This window comes from Hemiscyllium ocellatum, chromosome 9 (genome assembly GCF_020745735.1).
Source record: "Hemiscyllium ocellatum isolate sHemOce1 chromosome 9, sHemOce1.pat.X.cur, whole genome shotgun sequence".
NCBI classification, from domain to species: domain Eukaryota; kingdom Metazoa; phylum Chordata; class Chondrichthyes; order Orectolobiformes; family Hemiscylliidae; genus Hemiscyllium; species Hemiscyllium ocellatum.
Genome location: NC_083409.1, coordinates 35,428,135 through 35,452,687, shown reverse-complemented (window position 1 = coordinate 35,452,687; position 24,553 = coordinate 35,428,135). Strand labels below are relative to the sequence as shown.

Genomic DNA, 24,553 nt, shown 5'->3' with positions numbered 1-24,553 from the left:
ACTGAATTTTGTTTGAAGAAGTAACAAATAGGATTGATGAGGGCAGAGTGGTCAACGTGATCTATATGGACTTCATTTGACAAGGTTCCCCATGGGAGACTGGTGAATAAGATTAGATCTCATGGAATACAAGGAGAACTCGCTATTTGGATACAGAACTGGCTCAAAGGTAGAAGACAGAGGGTGGAGGCCTGTGACCAGTGGAGTGCCACAAGGATTGGTGCTAAGTCCTCTACTTTTCATCATTTATATAATTGATTTAGATGTGAGCATAAGAGATATAGTAAGTTTGCTGATTACACCAAAATTGGAGGTATAGTGGACAGCGAAGAAGGTTACCTCAGATTACAATGGGATCTTGATCAGAGAGACCAATAGGCTGAGAAGTGGCAAATGGAGTTTAATTTAGATAAATGTGAGGTACTACATTTTGGGAAAGCAAAACTTAATAGAATTTATACACTTAATGGCAAGATCTTAGGAAGTGTTGCTGAACAAAAAGACCTTGGAGTGCAGGTTCATAGCTCCTTGAAAGTGAAGTTGCAGGTAGATAGGGTCGTGAAGAAGGCATGTGGTATGCTTTCCTTTATTGGTCAGAGCATTGAGTACAGGAGTTGGGAGGTCATGTTGCAGCTGTACAGGACATTGGTTAGGCCGCTGTTGGAATATTGCATGCAATTCTGGTCTCCTTCCTATCGGAAAGATGTTGTGAAATTTGAAAGGGTTCAGAAAAGATTTACAAGGATGTTGCCAGGGTTGGAGGATTTGAGCTAAAGGGAGAGGTTGAATAGGCTGTTTTCCCTGGAGCGTCAGAGGCTGAGGGATGACCTTATAGAGGTTTATAAAATCATGAGGGGCATGGATCGGATAAATAGACAAAGTCTTTTCCCTGAGGTGAGGGAGTCCAGAACAAAAGGGCATAGGTTTAGGGAGAGAGGGGAAAGTTATATAAGGAACAACTTTTTCAAGCAGAGGGTGGTACGTGTATGAGCTGCCAGAGGAAGTAGTGAAGGCTGGTACAATTGCAACATTTACAAGGCATCTGGATGGGTATATGAATAGAAAGGGTTTGGAGGGATATGGGTCAGGTGCTGGCAGATGGGACTAAATTGGGTTGGGATATCTGGTTCCATGCTGTACATATCTATGATTCTATATAGTCCCATGTCTACAACAACCTACGACGTGATAGCAGAAACGGTGACTCCGCTATGGTCTACCAACCTCTTTTTCACACTTTGGTATCTTAGATGGGCAGATTCTTTGGAAGAATCTAATGTGGAACTTCCTGTTTGATAGAAGCATCTGAAAGTGGGAGTGAGTCAATAACCACCAGTCCATCCATGTTGAATCATCGTTCCAGTATGCCAGTCCTTGCTGACTCAGGAATCACAGTTTACTTTTTGAATGCTTGAGGTGAGCTGTCATCAATTGTTCCAAGGACATTAAAGACAACATAAGGACATAAACTGAAGCTAACCATATTGCAAAGGAGAGGAGCAAGCTGGAGGATTGGGAAACTTATAAAGGTCAACAAAGGCTTACTTTAAAGAAATTAATAAAAAGAGCAAAAACAGAAATCACTAGCCAAACTCAACAGGTCTGTCAGCATCTGTGGGATGAAAACAGAGTTAACATTTCGACTCTAATGAAATGTCATTGGCATCGAATTGTTAACTCTGCTTTCTTCCCACAGATACTGACAGACCTGCTGAGCTTTGCAAGCAGTTTGTGTTTATATTTCCGATCTCCGGTATCTGTAGTAGTTGTTTGTTTTATAATGAGAAGAGCAGAGGTTAATTATGAAAGAAGATGAGTGCAAAATCTAAAAACACAGATAGCAGAAGCTTCCATATAAAAGTAAGAGAGTGAATATTGGTCCATTACAGGACTAGACTGCAGAGTTAGTCGTGGGCAACACTATAATGGCAGACACGTTAAATCAATATTTTGTCTCTGTTTCCAAGGAGAAAGATGCTGAAACCTTATCACTAGTAACAGGTAATGCAGAGATTATAGAAAAGGAAGACCTTAAAACATTGGCCATCATGGGGAAAAAGTATTGACCAAACTATTGGGATTAGAGGCAGACAAGACTTTCGGGCCTGAAGGACTACATCCTAGGGTAATAAATGAAATCACAGGAGAGACAGTGGGTGTATTGGTTATAGTGTTCCAAAATTTCTTAGGTTCTGGAAAAGTTCCATTGGATTGGAGAAGTGGTAGTGTCCTTATTTGAAAAGAGAGTGAGGTGTAAAGTAGGAAACCGTAGACCTGTTCATGTCTGCTGTTGGGGAAATGGTGGAATCCATTATTTTTCATTGATCAAAGGACAATTGGAAAATCAGAACCTAATCGATCAGCATGGTTTTATGAAGGGTAAATACAGTTTGACTCTTGCTGAGGACCGTGTAGCAAAGTGGAGTTGAGGTTAAGATGAGATCAGCTGTGATTACATTGAATGGAAGAGCAAGTTTGGGGCGGGGGTAGTGGTGGCAGCTCAATTGCTTATTCCTCCTCTGAGTTCTAGGTGGTCACATTACAAATTAGAAGCAGAAGTAAGCCATTTGGCCCCTTAAACCTGTTCCACATTCAGTAAAATCATGTCCGATTTGATCTGATTGTGGGTTCAGCTTCATTCTCCTGTTTTAGATATCTCTTTTGAATCACTTTGCTTGTCTTTACTCCATAGTGCTCTAGGGAAGGGAGTTCCACAGACTCCCAACTCTGAGAGAGAAAAAAAAAGTCCTCCTCTGAGTTATCTTAAATGGGAGCCCCCTTATTGATAAAATATATCCTGCCAATTTTAGTTTCTCCCACAAGGGGAAACATACATCCACCCTGTCAAGTATTCTTAGGCACTTTAGTACTTCAATATGATTGCACTTCATTCTTCCAGTGCTCTTAGCATTTAATTACAAAATTACTCCAGTTCACATTTACCTGCAGAGACTATGTTCGACAGTATAATGTAAATTAGTTGCATCAGGCTGCATTTTTGGTGGTGGAATGTAAGGTGAAGGTAAGTTACTCGTTAGTACCAGATGAAAAACTAAACTTGGTTCAGCTGAAAAGGATCCAATGAAGACAGGTACAGCACTAACATAAAAAAAATTATGAGTTTGCATGAACAATAATCTCTCACGTTGCCATCCACTACATTGCTGGTTCTCAGTATGCATTTAGTGTACCTGTGGTGCTGACATCTGTTCTTCATCTCTGTATTGGTCTGATTGTAAGGAACAAGAGGTAATCAACAGAATTGAACAAAGCAGCTACTTTCTGATTTAATTTTATGAAGTACTTCCACAAAAATGCTTTTGCCCGAAGATGGGTTTATTTACTTTGTAGTGCCAAGGGGCATTGTAGGTTTAAGTAGAATTTGGAATGACTGATTACACATCTTAGAGCTTTATGTTCTGTGCTGATTTAACTGATCAGAACAGGAGCAGCAGGACAGACAGAATGTTTCTTGGGAACCTTAGGCTGGGAAGCAGGAAACCAAGGTCTGACTTCTCTTTACTGTTAGATTTGAAGAGACTATTCTGTGCAGAGGAGGTCAGTTGGCTGGGCAGCAGGTTTGGAGTGATGCCAACAGCAAGGGTTCAATTCCTGTCACTGGCTGAGGTTTTCATGGAGGACTCTCCTTCTCAACCTCTCTCCTTGTCTGAGATGTGGGCTCTTCAGGTTAAACCACCATCATCATCTCTATCTGATGAGAGAGTAGCCCTATAGGATGGTAAGCATTGTGCATTGACTTTGGAGTCAAGCTTGCTGTCAAGTTTGGGTTAAGTTTCTGGCCCTGACTCCGAAGGTGATTGGTTCACATCCTATTCCAAAACTATGGCAAGTATTCGATACTAAAATATCTGAGGGAATGCTGCGCTAAAGGAGTTGCTGGTGCTTGGATGAGATGTCAAACTGGAGCCCCTTCTCTGCTGTCCGGCTTTAAAAGTCCCCATATCATTATTTTGAATAAGAACAGAGAAGCGTTCCCTGGTGTTCTGCCCAGTTTTTAATATCTGACATCACAAGAAGCCATCTGCTCAGTATCACATCACTATATTATGTGCAGTTTGGCTGCTGGATTCCTATCCAACAGTGGCTGCACACATTGTAACGCACTTTGGGACACCAGAATACTGTAATAGGCATCTTAAAAATGCAAGTTTGTTCTTTTATTTTTATTCTTTGCTCAGGTTGATGGGTAGAGTGAGAAGTATGAAGCCAGAAAATTCCCAGACCTGGAGCCAGTGCAATAGTGATAAAACACTGACATTCATGTCAGAATGTCGGGCTGAATCCAGTTCCACCAGGTCTCCTGATACCCCACTGACCTGAACATCAGCTCTGTCTCTCTGTAGATCTAGCACTTCTAGCATTTCTCTGCTTTCAATTTAAAATTTCTAGAATGCGTAGTATTTTGTCTTGTACTTGTATTTTAAACAAAATTTACTGGCTGTCAATAGCTTTGAGATGCCCTGCGACACTACATAAGTGCAAGTCTATCTTTCTATGTCAGTAGCCTTATATGATTTAATGATAATGAAGATTCATTATAATTAATTCATTATAATCATTAATTCATTATAATCATGATTTAGATGAAAGAATGAATTTGGTTTTGAGGTACCTTTTGATGATAGCAGAGAATCCCAAAACATTTCATGGACAACAAAGTACTTTTGAAGTGTGGTCATGTGCAATGTTGAAAATACACCAGCCAAATTGTGCATAACATCTCCCTAACAACAAGATGAGAATGAGCAGTTAGTCTGACTGTGATGCGAGTTTGAGGATAAATATTGAACAGGACATTAGGGCTAATTCCTCAGCTCCTTTTTGTATTAGCATCATGGGATCTTTTACATCTGCTTGAGTAGGCGGACGGGACTCATTTTAACATCGCATTTGAAACACTAGAATCCCTTCTCTTCCTCATGAGAACAACACTACATTTTCTGCCTAGACTTCTGTCCAAGTCTTCTGAATTGACATCGGCAATGGTGAAGGCAAAAAATATTCAAAGTCACAAAGCAAGGTTCGCTAATTGGCTTTCTCAACCTGGATTTTTTTTTAACTGTGGCATTAAACTTGACGTCAGTCTTCTGATTGGAGAGAAGAAGTGTATCAAGGTTTTTTTTAAAATGTTGGCAATATCTGATGGGGATGTTACTGAAATGTTATAAGCATACCAAAATTACTTTGTGTGCTAAAACCGTATAATTAGTTAAACTGTGTCATGAAAATAAAACATGCTTTTCATAGATTTTACACATGGTCATCAAAAGATTTCACATTGTCTCAACCTGGAGCTGGTCAGCTCAGTCTCAGTTAGGACTTTAATTGCTTTTAAGGAATTGAAGCATTCATCCTCAGATCTGCTTTTAAAGGCAGGTCTCAGAGTGTTAATCTGTTGCTTTCCTGTCACTTTTCCTTTGCTATCTATCTAGCTAGTGTCCTAGGTTTATCTTGTAGACGTTTTCGTTAAGATGATAACATGGCATGTACTATGTTGTTGGTAAATACTTTATGCACATTTCTGGGCAGCAATCTAAAATGATTTAATGATGAGCGAAGTGGTTACGACAGAAAAGTTATTGTTTGATTATCTCGAATGCAATCTAGTGATCTGCTAATTTGTGTAGCTGTAACTGTTTTTCTCGGATTAGCTTAGATTAGATTCCCTACAGTGTGGAAACAGGCCCTTTGGCCCAACCAGTCCACACCCACCCTCCAAAGAGTAACCCACCCAGGACCCATTTCCATCTGACTAATGCGCCTAGCACTGTGGGCAATTTAGCACGGCCAATTCACCTCACCTGTACATCTTTGGATTGTGGGAGGAAACTCATGCAGAATGTGCAAACTCCACACAGACAGTTGCCCGAGGCTGGAATCAAACCTGGGACCCTGGTGCTGTGAAGCAGCAGTGCTAACCAGTGAACCACCTTGCCGTCCCTTTTGACAGTACCTTTTTCCTCAGATGGCAATGGCTAGCACGAGGGAGCATAGCTTTAAATTGAGGTGTGGTAGATATAGGGCAGATGTCAGAGGTAGTTTCTTTACTGAGAGAGTAGTAGGGGCGTGGAACGCACTGCCTGCAAAAGCAGTAGGCCCACCAAATTTAAGGGCATTTAAGTGGTCATTGGATAGGCATATGGATGAGAATGGAATAATGTAGGTTAGATGGGCTTCAGATTGGTGTCACAGGTCAGCGCAACGTCAATGACTGAAGGGCCTGTACTGCTCTGTAAAGGTCTATGTTCTTTATGTTGTCTGGTTATATTGCTTATTTGCACATAATTTTCATATTGGAGTGAATAATGTAAAAGTACCGTTATTTTAACAAACATTCATAAGGGCTGTTTACACTGTAGTGTCAGATGGTAGAATACCTCATAATAGATGTTCATTTGCCCTGTGTGATTTTCTACAATCAAAATGCTGCCATTTCTCTCTCATTTGTGCAGTGCTCACCATTTATCTTTTTCTTCTTTGCATTAATCTGCACAGGAGTTTATTGTCTGTGGTTTTCAATACAAGAATATAAGAAATTGGAGCAGGAGTGGGCCATCTGGCCCTTTTGAGTCCACTCCACTATTCAATAAGATCACAGCTGATCATTTTGTGGCCTCAGCTCCAGTTACCTGTCCATAACCCTTAATTCCTTTACTGATCAAAAAATTATCCATCTTAGCTTTAAAAACATTCAATGAGGAAGCTTCAACTACTCCACTGGGCAGGGAATTCCACAGATTCTCAATCCTTTGGGTGAATAAGTTCCTCTTCAATTCAGCCCTAAATCTGCTTCCCCTAAATTTTGAAGCCACGTGCTCTTGTGCTAGTTTCACCAGCCAGTGGAAACAGCCTTCCTGCCTCTATCTTACATCCTGCCTTTCTTATCATCACTGTTTGGGTTCTGTATCATGTCAGGTTGACACAGAAAATAGTTAAAAATGTCTGCAGAAGGGAATTTTAATATGTCAAAGGGACAAATGTGTTGTGTACTGATGCTTTCGTTTTGTGGGTTTTTGTGTTCTCAGGACAGGAGTGCGTTGCCAAATGTTAAAGCTAAACTCAGCAAAGAAGCACCAATACTAACACACACACCTAGAGCAAAGTAAGTAGCATTTTATTGCATTTTAACAGCTTTTCGATGCTCACAAATTCCTACTGCAAAAAGATTATTCTTCTCTATTCCTGTTGTATTCATTTATTTAGAAATTGAAAGTTAATTTCCTCTATAAAGCTGCCTTTTATTATCCACGTAACCTTTCAGTTCTAAATGTTGATTTTAACATTGTTATTTTTTTAAAAAATTATTTATATCATGCTTGTATCTTTGGAACACAAGAACTTCACCTCAATCTCTGACGCGACGAGAGCGCTAAGAAAGCTATCAATGGTGAAAATATGTTTGATATTGTTCAACCAAGTAATGAAATTTGTAAGCTCTGGTTAGATTCTACAGCTTTTATCAACATGCTTTGTATTTTCATTTTGTAAAATTTTAATGTAGTATTTTATTTTGTTTACTGAAATGGTGATGCTCAAAAGCCCTGGTTAACCCTGATGTGTTGCAGACATAATCAATGTGCATTTCAGCTTCTGCTTGCTTTAAAGTACAGGTATTTTTACTAATCACAAACCCCAGAGTTAGCATACATCCAAGGCTCAACAATTAAGTTGTATTAATATGCAATTTAACCAGTCTTGCCATTGTAAGGAACCTAGTATTTATTTAGGTATTGCATATAAATTATATTTTTTAAAAAGTTACTACAAATAAGCATGTCTCTCTTGGTTGTTGTGATTTAGCTCTGAAAAACTGCATTACGATTCTTCCATCCAAACTGGTGCATGGCCAGTGTACATATTGCATTTGTGCAATTTAAAAGCGTAGTGACAACTATTTACATCTATATTGTGCCTCTGGTATAGCAAAATGCCCTAAGGTGCTTCATAGCATCAATTAGACAAGAGAAGAAGCAAAGGAGGAGATATTCAGAGCAAGTGAGTGGAAGGTGCATCAGAGATTGGGTATTAATAAGGCGATTCTTAGGCTGTGGGCATCACCAACAAAGTTATCATTTTATGCCTTTAGAAAACCTTGAACTGCAGGCAGTGTGTGATTTAGGTGATCCCACAGAGTTGTTAGATAATGGGTACCTGGACCTAAATTTAGCAGCATTGAAAGAGCTGTGGTATATTGTCAAGTCAGAATGCGTGAACTATTAAATGCAATCAGTCCTGTGTGTTATGTGATTGAGCATTCTTCTGTTTTACGTTTCTTACACTTATTGCTAAAATGTAGAAATTCAGTTGAAACTCACATTCTTTAACATTGTGAATAGGAAATAGAACTTCTCTTTCTAAAAATTTGAGACCTACTTTAAAAGATTAGTTTTCCTGTTAGTTATTACCAAAAGACATAGGAACAGAAATTAGGCCATTCAGTCCATCGAGTCTGCGCTACCATTCAATCATGGCTGATAAGTTTCTCAACCCCATTCTCCTGCTTTCTCCCCATAACCCTCAGGTTTTTGAGTATCTATCTCAGTCTTAGATATACTAAATGACCTAGCCTTCACAGCCTTCTGTGGCAATGGATTCCATAGATTCACCATGCTCTGACTGAAGAAGTTTCTCCTTATTTTCATTCTAAAAGGTCTTTTCTTTGTTAAGTCTGTGAAGTCCAGTCCTAGTCTCTCTGACCAATGGAAACATCTTCCCAATATCGACTCTGTCCAGGCCTTTCAGTTTACCGTATGTTTCAATTAGAAGCCGCCCCCCCCCCCCCCCCATCCTTCTAAACTCCATCATGTATAAACCCAGAGTCCTCAAATGTTCCTCATTTGTTAGGCTTTTCATTCCTGGGACCATTCTTGTGAACCTTCTCTGAACAAGTTCCAGGGCCAGTACGTCCTTCCTGAGATATAAGATCCAAAACTACGCACAATACTTCAAAGCTGGTCTGACAAGAGCTTTACAGAGCCTCAGAAGTCATCCTTGCTTTGATATTCAAGTCCTCTCAAAATAAGTGCCATCATTGCATTTCCCTTCCTAACTACTACAAGTTTACCTTGAGATAATCTTGGAGTAGAATTCTCAAAATTCTTTGCACTTCAGACTTCTTAACTTTCTTCCCATTTAGAAACTAGTCCATGCTTCTATTCTTCCTCCCAAAGGGCATGACCTCACACTTTACTACATTATACTCCATCTGTCACTTCTTTGCCCCATCTCCTAACCGGTCCAAATCCTTCTGCATGCCCCGCCTCCTCAATGCTACCTGTCCCTCTACCTATCTTTGTGTCATCTGCAAACCTAGCCAGAATGCCTTCAGTTCCTTGATAAAGATGATTAATGCAAAAGGTGAAACGTTGTGATCCCAAAACTGACCACTTGTCACCACCTGCCATCCTGAGAAGGACCCTTTTATCCTCACTCTCTGCTTTCTGCCAGACAGCCAAGCTTGCACTTTGCCTCTGACATCATGGGCCCTTACCTTAGTCAGTAGCCTCTTGTGTGGCACCTTGTCAAAGGCCTTCTTGAAGTCCAGGTAGCTAACATCCACTGGCTCTCCTTGGCCTTGTCTGATTGTTACTTCCTCAAAGAATTCTAGCAGATTTATCAGGTGTGACCTCCCCTTGATGAAACCGTGCTGACTTTTCCCTATTTTACTATACAGTTCCCAAGTATGCTGAAATCCCATCCTTCATGATGGATTCCAGAATCTTACTCACGACTGAGGTTAGGTTAACCGGTCTGTAATTTTCCGTCTTTTGCCTTACTCCCTTTTTAAACAGGGGTGTCATGTGAGCAGTTTTCCAATCCTCTGGAACCCTCCCTGATTCACGATTCCTCAAAGCTCACCACTAGTGCCTCGGCTAGCTCTTCAGCTATCTCACTTAGAACTCTGGGGTGTAGTCCATTTGGTCCCAGTGATTTATCCACCTTCAGGTCACTTAGTTTTTCCAGTACCTCCTCCTTGGTGATGGCCACCATACTCAGCTCTGCCCCCTCACCTTCTTGAATTTTTGGGATATTTACTTGTGTCTCCCACTGTGAAAACTGACGCCAAGCAATTATTCACTTCCTCAACCTTTTCCTTGTTCCCCACTACTTACCTCTCCAGGTCATTTTCTAGCAACCCACTGTCCACTTTTGTGTCTATTTTGCTTTTTGTATGTCTAAAGAAACTCTTAAGTCTTCCTTTATATTACTGGCTAGTTTATCCTCATATTATTTAATCTTCTCCCTTCACTGCCCTTTGCCATATTATTTGCTTTCTCATTTGCTTTTATTAAGCAGCAAAGTAAGAAGAAGGTGCTTTCCATGAAAGGCTCATTCTTGGAAACTGCAAAAATATTGCTATTATGCTCGTTCAAATTTTGAAACCATCTCTTATTCTCCATGTGATTCAGAGTAGCAAGCAACTCTTGCATTGTAATCCGTTGTTTTCCAGTTTGCAGGATAATGCTCAATAATAGATTAGATTACTTACAGTGTGGAAACAGGCCCTTTGCCCCAAGAAGTCCACATCGACCCACCGAAGCGCAACCCACCCATACCCCTACATTCTGGCAATTTTATTTATTTTTTAAACTCCCTCCTTCCTAGTGCAGTGAATCTGAGGCTAATTGAGTTGCTTTCTGTGACTGATTGGCATAAAAAAACAGCATATACCAGACACCAAGCTGTGATCTCCGTCATGTACTGGTTCATGCATCATGACTTAGTCACCAGAGGAGCAAATTCTTAAAATGGCTTCATTCATTCACTGGAGTTGCTGCTAATTTAGAAGCTCTTTCAGCAAGGGATGAGTTTTTGGTTCAGTATCTGAAGACTAGACATCTTATCTTGGCATCAGAGAAATGAAATTTAATGTAATGGAAATGTTCCATATGTATTTGGAGATCATTCATATTTACGCAGCAGATTGCAAGCCCTAGTTAGTTTCAGAATGCATCCTGAAAAGTTTAACAGTTATAGTTACTAAATGCAATGAACAACAAATTAATATTTCATACTGACTGTGAAGGTAACCAAATGAACTCCATGGCATGTGTTAACTATGAAATAGAGTCACAGACTCATACAGCACAGAAACAGACCCTTTAGTCTAACTCGGTCATGCTGACCAGATGTCCCAATCTGATCTAGTCCCATCTGCCAGCATTTGGCCCATATCCTTCTAAACCCTTCCTATTCATATACCCATCCAGATGCCTTTTAAATGTTGTATTTGTACCAGCCTCCACCATTTTCTCCGGTAGCTTGTTCCATACACTCATCACCCTCTGTGTGAAAACATTACCCCTCAGGTCCCTTTTAAATCTTTCTCCTTTCACCTTAAATCTATGTCCTCTAGTTTTGGACTTTCACTGCCCAGGGAACAGACTGTGTAAGTTCATCCTATCCATGCCTCTCATGATTTAATAAACCTCTATAAGGTCACTCCCTCAGCCTCCAACAGTCAAGGGAAGAAAGCTCCAGCCTAGCAGCCTCTCCCTCGAGCTCAAACCCTCCAGTCCCAGCAACATCCTCGTAAATCTTTTCAGATCTCAGGTTTAACAACATCTTTCTTACAGAAGAATGATCAGAATTGTAAGTAGCATTGTAAAACTGGACTCACCAATGTCTTGTACATAGAGTCATAGAGATGTACAGCATGGAAATAGACCCTTCGGTCCAACCCATCCATGCCGACCATTTATCCCAACCCAATCTAGTCCCACCCCAAACACCTGTACTCAATGTTCTGACTAACAAAGGCAAGCATAACAAATGCCTTCTTTAACATCCTATCCTCCTGCAACTCCACTTTCCCAAAAACTGTGCACCTGCACCCATAGGTCTCTGTTTGGCAACACTCCATTACCATTAACAGTACAAGTCCTGCTCTGGTTTGCCTTACCAAATGCAACATCTCACAGTTATCTAAATTAAACTCCACCTGACACAAATATGATTGTTCTGATCGGAAAATTCAATTAGCTGCATGTTACAATTTCCAGCTCATAATTCAGCATTCATTATGGTGCATTTTCATTCAGAAATATAAATTTGGGAACTCTAATTTTGCTACACATTAAAGATGACATCATGGTTATTTTCAGTCTGTTGGAATTTATAGGACTCATAAATTAAATTGTGATATTTATGAGTGTAATGCTGTGGCTCAGTTATTCTAATGCTATTATTGTAATCTTGAAATGAGTAAAGAACTGTGGATAGAATGACTATTCATGTTAAAGGGCGTCAATAGACAAACTGAATAGGCCTGATTCTCTGTATATTTTCATGTTTTTTAAAAATTCATCAATGAGATGAGAACATCACTAGCTTAGCTATCATTTATTGCCCATCCCTAATTTCCCAGAGGGCAGTCACATTGTTGTGGGCCTGGAGTCACATATAGGACAGACCAGATAAAGATGGCAGTTTCCATCCCTGAAGAACATTAGTGAGCCAGATGGGTTTTTCCTGACAGTTGACAATGGATTCATGGTCACCATTAGATTCTTAATTCCACATATTTATTGAATTCAAATGCCACCATCTCCTGTGGCAGGATTCAGACCCAGGTCCCTGGGACATTACTTTGGTCTGTGGATTAACAGTCTAGCAATAATGCCATAATCACCTCCCCTGTGCAAAGTGGCAACCAATCTAAATCGTTTCTTTCAGAAATAGATAAAAATAAAGCACAAACAAGTAACCATGGTACCAATATCCCATGGCTTCTTAGTATTACGTTACCTAGGTTGATTGACAGTCTTTCATTTTGAACTGTGTTGCATTGTATTTTCAGATCTCAGTGAGTATTTATGTTGCCAGTAATCTGCCTGTGCCATATTTGAATGTAATGACCTATAAGCTAAAGAAGTGCTTTGAAGTCAGTGATTTTGTTGGCACCTTTAAGAAGATTGGAATTTATGTTGTGCCTTTCATGGCTTCATGATGTCCCAAAGCACTTGACAGACATTTATACTTTTGAAGTATACTCACCTTTGCCAAATGGGAAATTAGCAGCCAATTTGAACACAGTAAAACCTCATGAACAGCAATGTGATGATGATTAAAACATTTATTTTGATAATGTTGGTTAAAAGTAAATGAGTCTGAACACTCACGGCAATGCTTCTGTTCTTGTTTGTATTAGATATCATGGGATCAGTTATTTCTACCCAAGACTGGCAAGTAAGACAGAATTACAGAATAGTTATGCTGAAGAAGGAGGCCATTTGACCCACGTTGCCTGCATTAGTTCTATTCCCTAGTGCCACTTTCCCTAATGGAGTATTCATGTCATGTCTCCTTTTCAATTAACACCTCCTGACAATGTAGCACTTGGTCAGGACAGAGTTGCCAGTCCTTTTCAGAAACGGATTTGAACTTATGACATGACAGCCTAGACAGGAGAATGCGATCACTGAGATCTCTGGAGATGACACATATTACTGCAGACTACAAGAGTTCATCATTGCTCCTGGTCTGACTAGATTAATCTGTCAACCCATGTTATTGCATGGGCATTTTCCCAATAGGCAGGTGTGACAGTTGACAATGATTACACACCATAATTTAAAGGCAATTAAGCAAACACAATGAATGGTTTATTGAGAAAGGACAGTGATGGTTACTTCTGGAACTATGTGCAATCTGATTTTGAGAAAAACAGATAACTGGTATCTTCCAGAGGTTCCCAAGCTGGAGTTGAAATTTACTGAATTAGCCAACTTAGATAAAGCAAGGAGTAGAATGCTACTGACAGTTGTATCCAGTGGCCATTTTAATGGGAAATATTAGCTTGGATTCTTGGTCTGGCTGTAATCCAGTGAACTTTGGACCAAACAGTAACTTTTTACATTGTTGGTTGGAAAGAAAATTGAACTGGAATTGAGACCGCCATTGTTATCTGGGTTTGTGATGGAAGGATGGTCAATTTGACATGGAAGGAAAGACTTCTATTTACATAGAGCCTTTCATGATCATAGGATACCTAAACTACTCTATAGTCTGTGATGTATTTTTTACAAGAGAATACACTGCAATATTGTTGGTAGTACAACAGCAAATTTGTGTGCAGCAAGCTTGTCCAAACTGCAGTGTGACAATAGTTAGCTTTTATGATGTTGATTGTGGGATGAAATTTATCTGGATATTGGGTGGCACGATGGCTCAGTGGTTAGCACTGCTGCCTCACCGCACCAGGGTCCCAGGTTCGATTCCAGCCTTGGTCAACTGTCTGTGTGGACTTTGCATATTCTCCCCATGTCTGCATGGGTTTCCTCTGGGTGCTCCGGTTTCCTCCCACAGTCCAAAGATGTGCAGGTCAGGTGAATTGGCCATGCTAAATTGCCAATAATGAAAGGTGCGTTAGTCAGAGGGAAATGGGTCTGGGTGGTTACTCTTCGGAGGGTCGATGTGGACTGGTCGGGCTGAAGGGCTTGTTTCCACACTGTAGGGAATCTAATCTATTCTGAAAAAAAAGCTCCCCTGCTACTCTTCAGAATAGTTCAATGGAATGTTTTATGTCCATTTAAATGAGTAAGGAGGATCTCGGTTTTTACAGATGACCTGAAAGCAGGTACCGCTGACACAGTGTCATGTTGGAGTGTCAGCCTTAATCATTGTGCTTAAGGACCAGAGTTGGACTTAAAGTCACAAGCTTGTGATGAGGAGATGCAACAGCTGACATCTCGTTATTGCACTGTGGCCAGCATCAGTGAATAGCATCACTGCTTTGAACAGTGATTTGCATGGAAAGGAAAATTAACTTCCAGCCCCCCCCACCCAAAAAAAACACTCAGTATGTGCAGTTGAGTCTCTAATTCGTCTCTAATTCATCCAGTGTCATAGAATGACACTGCAACATAATTGTACGAATTCTACAGTCCAGGGAACAACGTGCACACAATTACTTAGCAATTATGATTTGTCTGATTTTTTAAAAATTTAAACCTGCTACAGGAAAGATGTTGTTAAACTTGAAAGGGTTCAGAAAAGATTTTCAAGGATGTTGCCAGGGTTGGAAGGTTTGAGCTATAGGGAGAGGCTGAACAGGCTGGGGCTGTTTTCCCTGGAGCATCGGAGGCTAAGGGGGACCTTTATAGAGGTTTATAAAATCATGAGGGGCATGGATAGGATAAATAGACAAGGTCTTTTCACCAGGGTAGGGGAGCACAAAACTAGAAGGCATAAGTTTAAAGTGAGAGGGGAGAGATTTAAAAGCCATCTAAAGGCTTCTCACAGGGAGGTGCGTGGAAGGAATGAGCTGCCAGAGGAAGTGGTGGAAGCTGCCACAATTACAACAATTAAAAAGCATCTGCATGGGTATATGAATAGAAAGGGTGATTTTTGAGAAGATTTGTAGCACAGGTTGAGATTCAGTGAGCAAATGTAGAACCTATGAATAGAAAGGTTCAGAGGGATACAGGCCAAATGCTGGCAAATGGGACCAGATCAGTTTAGGATATCTGATCGGTGCAGACAAGTTAGACTGAAGGGCCTGTTTGTGTGCTCTAATTATAAATTACCTCAGTCCCAGGATATCACTGCAGGAAGTCCACAGGCTAGAGTCCTAGGTGCAACCACCTTCGGCTGCTTTATCAATGACCTTCACTTAGTCATAAGGTCAGAAGTGGGGATGATTGAACCATGTTCAGTGACTCCTCACAGATAAACAGAAATAACCCATGTCTACATGTATCAAGACCCAGATAACATTCAAGCTTGGTTGACAAGTGGCAAGTTAGATATGTACCACACGACTGGTAGACAATGCACATCAATAAGAAGAGAGAACACAGCCATCTCTCAATGGCACTGCTGATTTCCCACTACCAACATCTTTGGAGGTACCATTGACCAGAAACTGAATGGGACAAGCCACATAAATACTGCTACAATAAGAGCAAGTCTGATCCTAGGACTTCTGCAGGGACCAACTCACAAATTGACTGCCCAAAGCATGTCAAACATCAGGAATGTTGGTGATTTTTTTCCATGTGAATCTCCAACAATACTGCAGAAGCTCAACACCATCCAAAGCAAAGCAGTCTGTTTGGTTCACACGACATCCGCTATTATTCCCTCCACCTTCTGCATTCCCTCTAAGACTGATGCAGTGACAGAAGGTGTACCTTCCACATAGGATGAATGCCATAACTCCCCAAGATGACATAGAAGGATAAGGGCAGCAGACACATGGGAATATCACCTGCAAACTTTCCTCTTAGTTATGGACTATCCTGGCCTGGAAACATGTCAACATTCCAATAAATGTTGGTGACATCACTTCTCGTGAATGAATAAGAATAAAGTTTCCATCCTTCAAATGTAATGAATTAATTGCAGTGCAGTGACTGCTAATGGACAGTGTGGCACCTTGTCCAGTTTGGTCCCACAAACATCAATGAACTGTTCGTTTCCAGAACACTAGAAGGATTGTTTCTGGGATATCAAGGCCAATACTTCTTGAGATGGCTTCCTTTCGTCAGAGATTGAACTTCTTATTGTCTGCAGAGAAAACATTCTCCTGAAAGAACATCACCAGCTAATAGCTAATGAAGCACTCCCATTGATGCAGAATCTTAAAGATAAAGTTGCTCAACTGAAATGCCGTAGACCCTACTGAATCACACTCAGCATTATATACACTGATAACACCTCTGTCTCTTGATGAAGCATGTCTTGGTTGAATGTCACCAACTGCAATCTGGTAACTACCTGAGAGATGAAATCAACCTTCCTTGGAAAATCTGGGCAGCCTCAGTCTCTTCAGGGCAGGCCAGAGGAGATGTGACCTCTTAATCCACAAGTGGACCATATATTGCTGACATTAGAGGGCTTAAGCTATAAGGCTGAATAGGGTGGTGCATGAATGGAACAAGCTGCTAGAGGATGTGGTGGAGGCTGGTACAATTACAACATTTAAAAGGCATCTGCATTGGTGGGGTAGATGAACAGAAAGTATTTAGAGGGATATGGGCTAAATGTTGCAAATGGGACAAGATCAGTTTAGGATATCTGGTCGGCATGGACAAGTTGAACCAAAGAGTCTGTTTCCAAGGCGTATAATCCTATGGCTGAGGAATGGCTCAAGTTGTGACCACAGCCATCTAGATTCCATCATTGCCCACTCACTGAGAGGTCCATTCAAGGTAGTGTCACAATCATTCACACAGTGGCAATTGAAGTAGGGGAATGGATTGTTAACCTCAACATTGAACTATAATGGCTTCTCCAGGTCTAAATTTATTTTTAAAAATGACCCAGTGATGCTGCTTTTCATGGCTTGGAAGCTAAAGTTTAGTGAAAGTGGATACCATCTCAAAATACAGAACTTCTGCAACGATGCATTGAGGTTTCAGCCTTGATTATGTACTCAAATCCTCAAATGGATTTGAATCTACTATTATTACAACTGTGTAAAAACAATGACTGCAGATGCTGGAAAACAGATTCTGAATTAGAGTGGTGCTGGAAAAGCACAGCAGTTCAGGCAGCATCCGATGAGCAGCAAAATGGACGTTTCGGGCAAAAGCCCTTCATCAGGAATACAGGCAGAGCCTGAAGCATGGAGAGATAAGTGAGAGGAGGGTGGGGGTGGGGAGAAAGTAGCATAGAGTACAATAGGTGAGTGGGGGAGGCTGGAGTGGATAGGTGGAAAAGAAGATAGGCAGGTAGGACAAGTCATGGGGACAGTGCTGAGCTGGAAGTTTGGAACTGGGGTGAGGTGGGGAAGGGGAAATGAGGAAACTGTTGAAGTCCACAGTGATGCCCTGTGGTGGAAGTGTTCCGAGGCGGAATATGAGGTGTTCTTCCTCCAGGCGTCTGGTGGCGAGCGAGCGGCAGTGAAGGAGGCCCAGGACCTCCATGTCCTCAGCAGAGTGGGAGAGAGAGTTGAAATGTTGGGCCACATGGCGGTGTGGTTGATTGGTGCTGGTGTCCCGGAGATGTTCCCTAAAGCACTCTGCGAGGAGGTGTCCAGTCTCCCCAATGTAGAGGAGACCGCATCGGGAGCAACAGATGTTGGTGGATGTGCAGGTAAAACTTTGAATGTGAAAGGCTCCTTTAGGGCCTTGGATGGAGGTGAGGGAGGAGATGTGGGTGCAGGTTTTACAGTTCCTGCGGTGGCAGGGGAAGGTGCCAGGGTGGGAGGGTGGGTTGAAGGGGGGATGTGGACCTGACCAGGTAGTCACGGAGGGAACGGTCTTTGCGGAAGGCGGAAAGGGGTGGGGAGGGAAATATATCCCTGGTGGTGGGGTCTTTTTGGAGGTGGCGGAAATGTCAGTGGATAATTTGGTTTACGCGAAGGTTGGTAGGGTGGAAGGTGAGCACCAGGGGCGTTCTGTCCTTGTTACGGTTGGAGGGGTGGGGTCTGAGGGCGGTGAGGGTGAGAGGTTGGAGTGGGGGAGGGGAGTAGGCAGGTTGAGACGGTTAATGTCCTGGAGGCAGTTGGAAATGAAGAGGTCGAGGGCAGGTAATAGGCCAGTGCGGGGTGTCCAGGTGGATGCAGTGTGTTGGAGGTGGACGAAGGGGTCCTCGGACAGTGGGCGGGAATCCTGATTGTGAAAGTAAGCTCGGAAGCGGAGGCAGCGGAAAAAGTGTTCGACGTCACAGCGTGTATTAAGTTCATTGATGCGTGGACGGAGAGGCTTGAAGGTGAGCCCTTTGCTGAGGACTGATACTTCGTCCTCAGTGAGGGGAAGGTCTGGGGGGATGGTGAAAACTCGGCGGAGCTGGGAGCTGGGATCTGATGTGGGTGTGGAGCTGGGAGTGGGGGTGGAGCTGGTAACTGGAGTGGGTGTGGTGGCGGGGGGAATGGGAGTGGAGTGATGAGTAGAGGTGGTGTTCCCCTCCGGGTTCTGGAGGACAGGGATGGTGACAATGGGGGGGGGTGTCAGCAGAATGCAGGTGAGGGGCGTTGGTGGGGGCGGAAGTGGTGGCAAACGCGGCAGTGGGGGTGGGGGGGGGGGGCGGAAGTCACTGAGTGTGTGACATCAGCGATGATGTGAGGGGCGGAAGTGATGTCACGTGTGGTGCATGAGGAATTGTGAGGGGTGGAATTGGCTGTGGGAGTGGCCGTGATGGGGGTGGAAGTGACATCGTCAATCAGCATGGGGGTGGCAGCTGCACCACCCGCATGGCTAATGGCGTTCGAGCAGTTCCAGAGGCCAGGGGAATCTACTGGAATGTTTGAGGAGCGCTGGTTATGGAGGTGGGTAGATAAAAGGTTGTTGTACTTACAGTTTTTGATGTTTGAGATGGAATTGAAATACTGTTTGTTGAGAGTATGAATTCTCCTGAAAATGTAGTACAGAGTGGGTCCTTTGCAATTCTGAGTGTGGCCCTCAGCTGAGGCAGGGCAGACTGTAGAGAGGTTAGGTGCCGGCGCATTGCTGCGAGTGTGGAGCGGAGGATCTTGAAGGAGAACCGTTGCTGGTGTTTTTGAACCTGTAGCCTATACTGTTTGTCCTGTTCGGGTCCGAACTCTGCTGGTTTAAAGGTGGTCCGGAGTCCGTGTGGGATGAGTTGGTTACGGAGGCAGGCACTGAGGAAGCAAGTGTGGCTGTGGTAGCGAGTTTGTTTCAGGACACGGTTGAAGAGCTTCAGGGCAGAGGAAACAAATTCCTGAAACAAACTTGCTACCACAGCCACATTTCCCTTCCGAGGACCCCTTCGCCCACCTCCAACACACTGCATCCACCTGGACACCCCGCACTGGCCTATTACCTGCCCTCGACCTCTTCATTTCCAACTGCCGCCAGGACGTTAACCGCCTCTACCTGTCTACTCCCCTCCCCCACTCCAACCTCTCACCCTCACATCGCGCAGCCCTCCAATCCCGACCTCACCATCAAGCCAGCAGATAAAGGGGGCACAGTGGTAGTCTGGCACACGAACCTCTACACCGCTGAGGCCAAACACCAACTCGAGGACACCTCTTCCTACTGCCCCCTTGACCATGACCCCACCCCACCATCACCAAACCATCACCTCCCAGACCATACAGAACCTCATCACCTCAGGAGATCTCCCACCCGCAGCTTCCAACCTCATAGTCCGGGAACCCTGCAGTGCCCCGTTCTACCTCATTCCCATGATCCACAAGCCTGACCACCCTGGCCGACCCATTGACTCAGCATGCTCCTGCCCCACTGAACTCAGCATGCTCCTGCCCCACTGAACTCATTTCTACCTACCTCGACACTGTCCTATCCCCCCTCGTCCAGGAACTCCCCACATATGTTCGAGACACCACCCACGCCCTCCACCTCTTCCAAGACTTCCGTTTCCCCGGCCCCCAACGCCTCTTCTTCACCATGGATATCCAATCCCCCCACACTTCCGTCCGCCATGACCAGGGCCTCCAAGTCCTCTGTTTCTTCCTCTCCCGACGTCCCCAACAGTATCCTTTCACCGACACTCTCATTCATTTGGCCGAACTGGTCCCCACCCTTAACAATTTCTCCTTCGAATCCTCCCACTTCCTGCAGACCAAAGGGGTAGCCATGGGCACCCGTAAGGGCCCCAGCTCTGCCTGTCTCTTTGTTGGCTACGTAGAACAGTTATCTTCTGTAATTACACTGGCACCACTCCCCACCTCTTCCTCCGCTACATTGATGACTGCATTGGCACCACCTCGTGCTCTCGCGAGGAGATTGAGCAATTCATCAACTTCACCAACACTTTCCACCCTGACCTTAAATTTACCTGAACAATCTCTGACACCTCCCTCCCCTTCCTAGACCTCTCCATCTCCATTAATGACGACCAACTTGATACCTACATTTTTTACAAACCCACCAACTCCCACAGCTACCTGGATTACACCTCTTCCCACCCCACCTCCTGCAAAAATGCCATCCCATATTCCCAATTCCTCTGCCTCCGCCGTATCTGCTTCCAGGGGGACCAGTACCACCACAGAACACACCAGATGGCCTCCTTCTTTAGAGACCGCAATTTCCCTTCCCACGTGGTTAAAGATGCCCTCCAACGCATCTCGTCCACATCCCGCACCTCTGCCCTCAGACCCCACCCCTCCAACCGTAACAAGGACAGAACGCCCCTGGTGCTCACCTTCCACCCTACCAACCTTCGCATAAACCAAATCATCCGCCGACATTTTCACCACCTCCAAACGGACCCCACCACCAGGGATATTTTTCCCTCCCCACCCCTTTCCACCTTCCGCAAAGACAGTTCCCTCCGTGACTACCTGGTCAGGTCCATGCCCCACCTTCAACCCACCCTCCCATCCTGGCAGCTTCCCCTGTCACTGCAGAAATTGCAAAACCTGCGCCCACACCTCCCCGCTCACCTCTATCCAAGGCCCTAAAGGAGCCTTACACATCCATCAAAGTTTTACCTGCACATCCACCAATACCATTTATTGTATCCGTTGCTCCCGATGCGGTCTCCTCTACATTGGGGAGCGCTTTAGGGAACATCTCCGGGACTCCCGCACCAATCAACCACACCGCCCTGTGGCCCAACATTTCAACTCTGCCTGCCACTCTGCTGGGGACATGGAGGTCCTGGGCCTCCTTCACCGCCGCTCCCTCACCACCAGATGCCTGGAGGAAGAATGCCTCATCTTCTGCCTCTGAACACTTCAACCCCAGGGCATCAATGTGGACTTCAACAGTTTCCTCATTTCCCCTTCCCCCACCTCACCGCAGTTCCCAACTTCCAGTTCAGCACTGTCCCCATGACTTGTCCTACCTGCCTATCTTCTTTTCCACCTATCCACCCCAGCCTCCACCCCCCCCGACCTATCACCTTCATCCCCTCACCCACTCACCTATTGTACTCTATGCTACTTTCTCCCCACCCCCACCCTCCTCTCACTTATCTCTCCAGGCTTCAGGCTCTCTGCCTGTATTCCTAATGAAGAGCTTTTGCCCGAAGCGTTGATTTTACTGCTCTTCGGATGCTGCCTGAACTGCTGTGCTCTTCCAGCACCACTAATCCAGAATATTATTACAAGTGTACTGAGTTATATTTAGCATTTGTATCCTAACCCGAACAAATAAAAATGGAAATAGTTCAAGTAGAATCTTCCTTCATAAAGGGGAGGCAATAGCCTAGGGGTTTATTGCTAAACCATAAATCCAGAAACTCGGGTAATGTTCTGGGGACCTCGGTTCAAATCTTGCCACGGGAGATGGTGGAATTTGAATTCAGTAATCATCTGGAATTACAAATCTGTTGATGACCATGAAACCATTGTGGATTGTCAGGAAAAACCCATCTGGTTTACTAATGCCCTCCAGGGAAGGGAATCTGCCATCCCCACCAGGTCTGGCCTACATGTGACTCCGGCCCCACAGCAACTATCTAAAATATCTCAAAGGCCATAGGGACAGGCAATAAATGTTCGCCAGCCAGTGATATGCATGTCCCGCTAATGAATGAAAAAAGACATAAATGCAAATTACATTGACTGAAATCTGACATAAATGTTTTGAAAAATGTAACTTAAGGACAAATTGCTCCCAGCAAGTATTGTTTGTTTCCCTGTGCACTCGTTCCTCTAGTTAGCAAACTGATGAGATTTTGGTCGGGTATATAGTTATTAAAATGAGAAAATATATAATTCTCCCTGATGTATAATCCCCTCTGGACCACTAACATTGATATTAATGATAGAAAATAGTAGAATCACTATTTCTCAGCTGTTACTTGTGAATCATTGTCTAGCACTGGGTACCTGTGTGATTAGAGTGCGCAGATGTATGAAAGTAGCTATATGTCAGGAGTTTTAGTTCATTTGAAAATTGAGCTTACAGATCCTGTAAGTGAGATGAATATTAACACACTACATGTATAGCTGCAAGCCCTGTAGCCACACTGAGTGTCCATGTTCAACAAGATTTGGAAAATATTCACATCAACATTGTATTAAAACGAATCATGGATGTAGAATAACAAAACATTTAGACAGAGTTGCAGAGAACAAACAGAAACCCTGGTGACCTCAGGAACATAAGTGAATTTGAAATATTTTATACTGCTCACTGCAGAATTCCAACCGTCTGATCTGCTCTTGTAGTCACAATATTAATAGTGTTGTTCCAGTTCAGCTTCTGGTCATTAGTATCTCCCAGGATATTGATAATGAGGGATTTGGCAATGACAATGAATGTCATGGAGAGATGGCTGTATATTGGTAGTAGTTTAAAAAGAATAAAGTTCCTCCTTCTGTACTTTTTATTAGAACATTTTAAAGGATTTTTTGCGGATTCGATGGAGTGACGGAAGATATCAACAATACTATTAAGCAGCACTTTTTTAGGAATAAATTGCTCATTGATGATTATTTTGGGTTCTGTCAGGGCCACCTGGCTGTGGCATCAAGCAGTCCTAGCAAAACTGTAGTCAATGTCTAGTCTGCTATGGTGATTATGGAAACTTCATACCATTAAACTGGTTCTGGACCTCTGTCAGAGACTTATCCCAGTAAGAACAGGCATAGAGAAAATTGCTGCTTAGACCTGATGAAGTCATACCAGGGAGAGACTATCTATTCCAATCTGTACAGACACAGAAACATTCGACCACATGTGCAGTTTTTTCTGTTTTCTCCTTTGTCTGAAATCATTTTATATGGAATTGAATTGAATTGAATAAAATAGTATATGCTGTTTAACCTTTAATCCCCATCTTACACTCAGTCCCATTAGAACCTAAGTCCCATAATACTATACAATGAATTCTGACAAGTTAACCCTGTGTTCAAGAGTGTAAACTTGCAAAATAAAATCAAAGCCCAATTGTGTTATCTGCAGTCATGCTTCACTTCATCTGAAATTTGCTGAATATTCCCAGTCTCTGAATACTGAGCACAATATTTTTATGAGAAATGTCTTTCAGTACAAATATGGTAAATGGCAATAGTTAATACCATGCCACATGCAGATATGCATAAATTCATTGCTTTGACAAGGAGCATTTACAAGTTCAGGCTTACTGAATGTTGACTCTCTTTGACATTGATCATAATGAAGGCAGAACCCATTTCTCCTCTTCCATGTGTCAGTCTTCACTAAGCAGTAAGAGTCTTGCTTCTCAGTCAGAAGTTTGGGGGTTCAATTCCCTTTCTTGGTGAAGTAATCCTTCTACACCAAGATGTGAAGATGCTGGTGTTGGACTGGGATAGACAAAGTTAAAAATCACTCAACACCAGGCTATAGTCCAACAGGTTTATTTGGAAGTACAAGCTTTCAGAGCACTGCTACACCAATGCATTGTCATATGAGGGAATGGTGCATTTATAGAGGTATTGTCATTCAGGTGAGACACTCTCTCTCCATGGTGAATGTTAACAAAGAAATCTCATGACGCTGTTCAAAATAATTCATTATTTTGTCAAGCGTCCTGATCAATATTTATTCCTCACCAAGCATCAGTTTTTAACAGAATAGATGGTCATTATCACATTACTGATTGCAATGTGTGCATTTTGACTATTAAGAGAGAGGTGGGGGTGCCACTGGATTTGTAATGCAGATAGTAAGATTAATGCTTTGAG

The 24,553-nt window shown here is 43.0% G+C and overlaps 1 protein-coding gene across 3 annotated transcripts in view; it reads left to right on the top strand.

Annotated features, from left to right (window-relative positions):
- Positions 1-24,553, top strand: part of LOC132818656 (uncharacterized protein C1orf21-like) — a 199,011-nt gene that overhangs the window by 153,475 nt on the left and 20,983 nt on the right. For all 3 annotated transcript variants that reach the window (XM_060829673.1, XM_060829672.1, XM_060829674.1), the window contains exon 4: positions 7,047-7,123. In XM_060829673.1, coding sequence (XP_060685656.1) covers positions 7,047-7,123 — 77 coding nt within the window. The remainder of the gene's footprint in view (positions 1-7,046; positions 7,124-24,553) is intronic.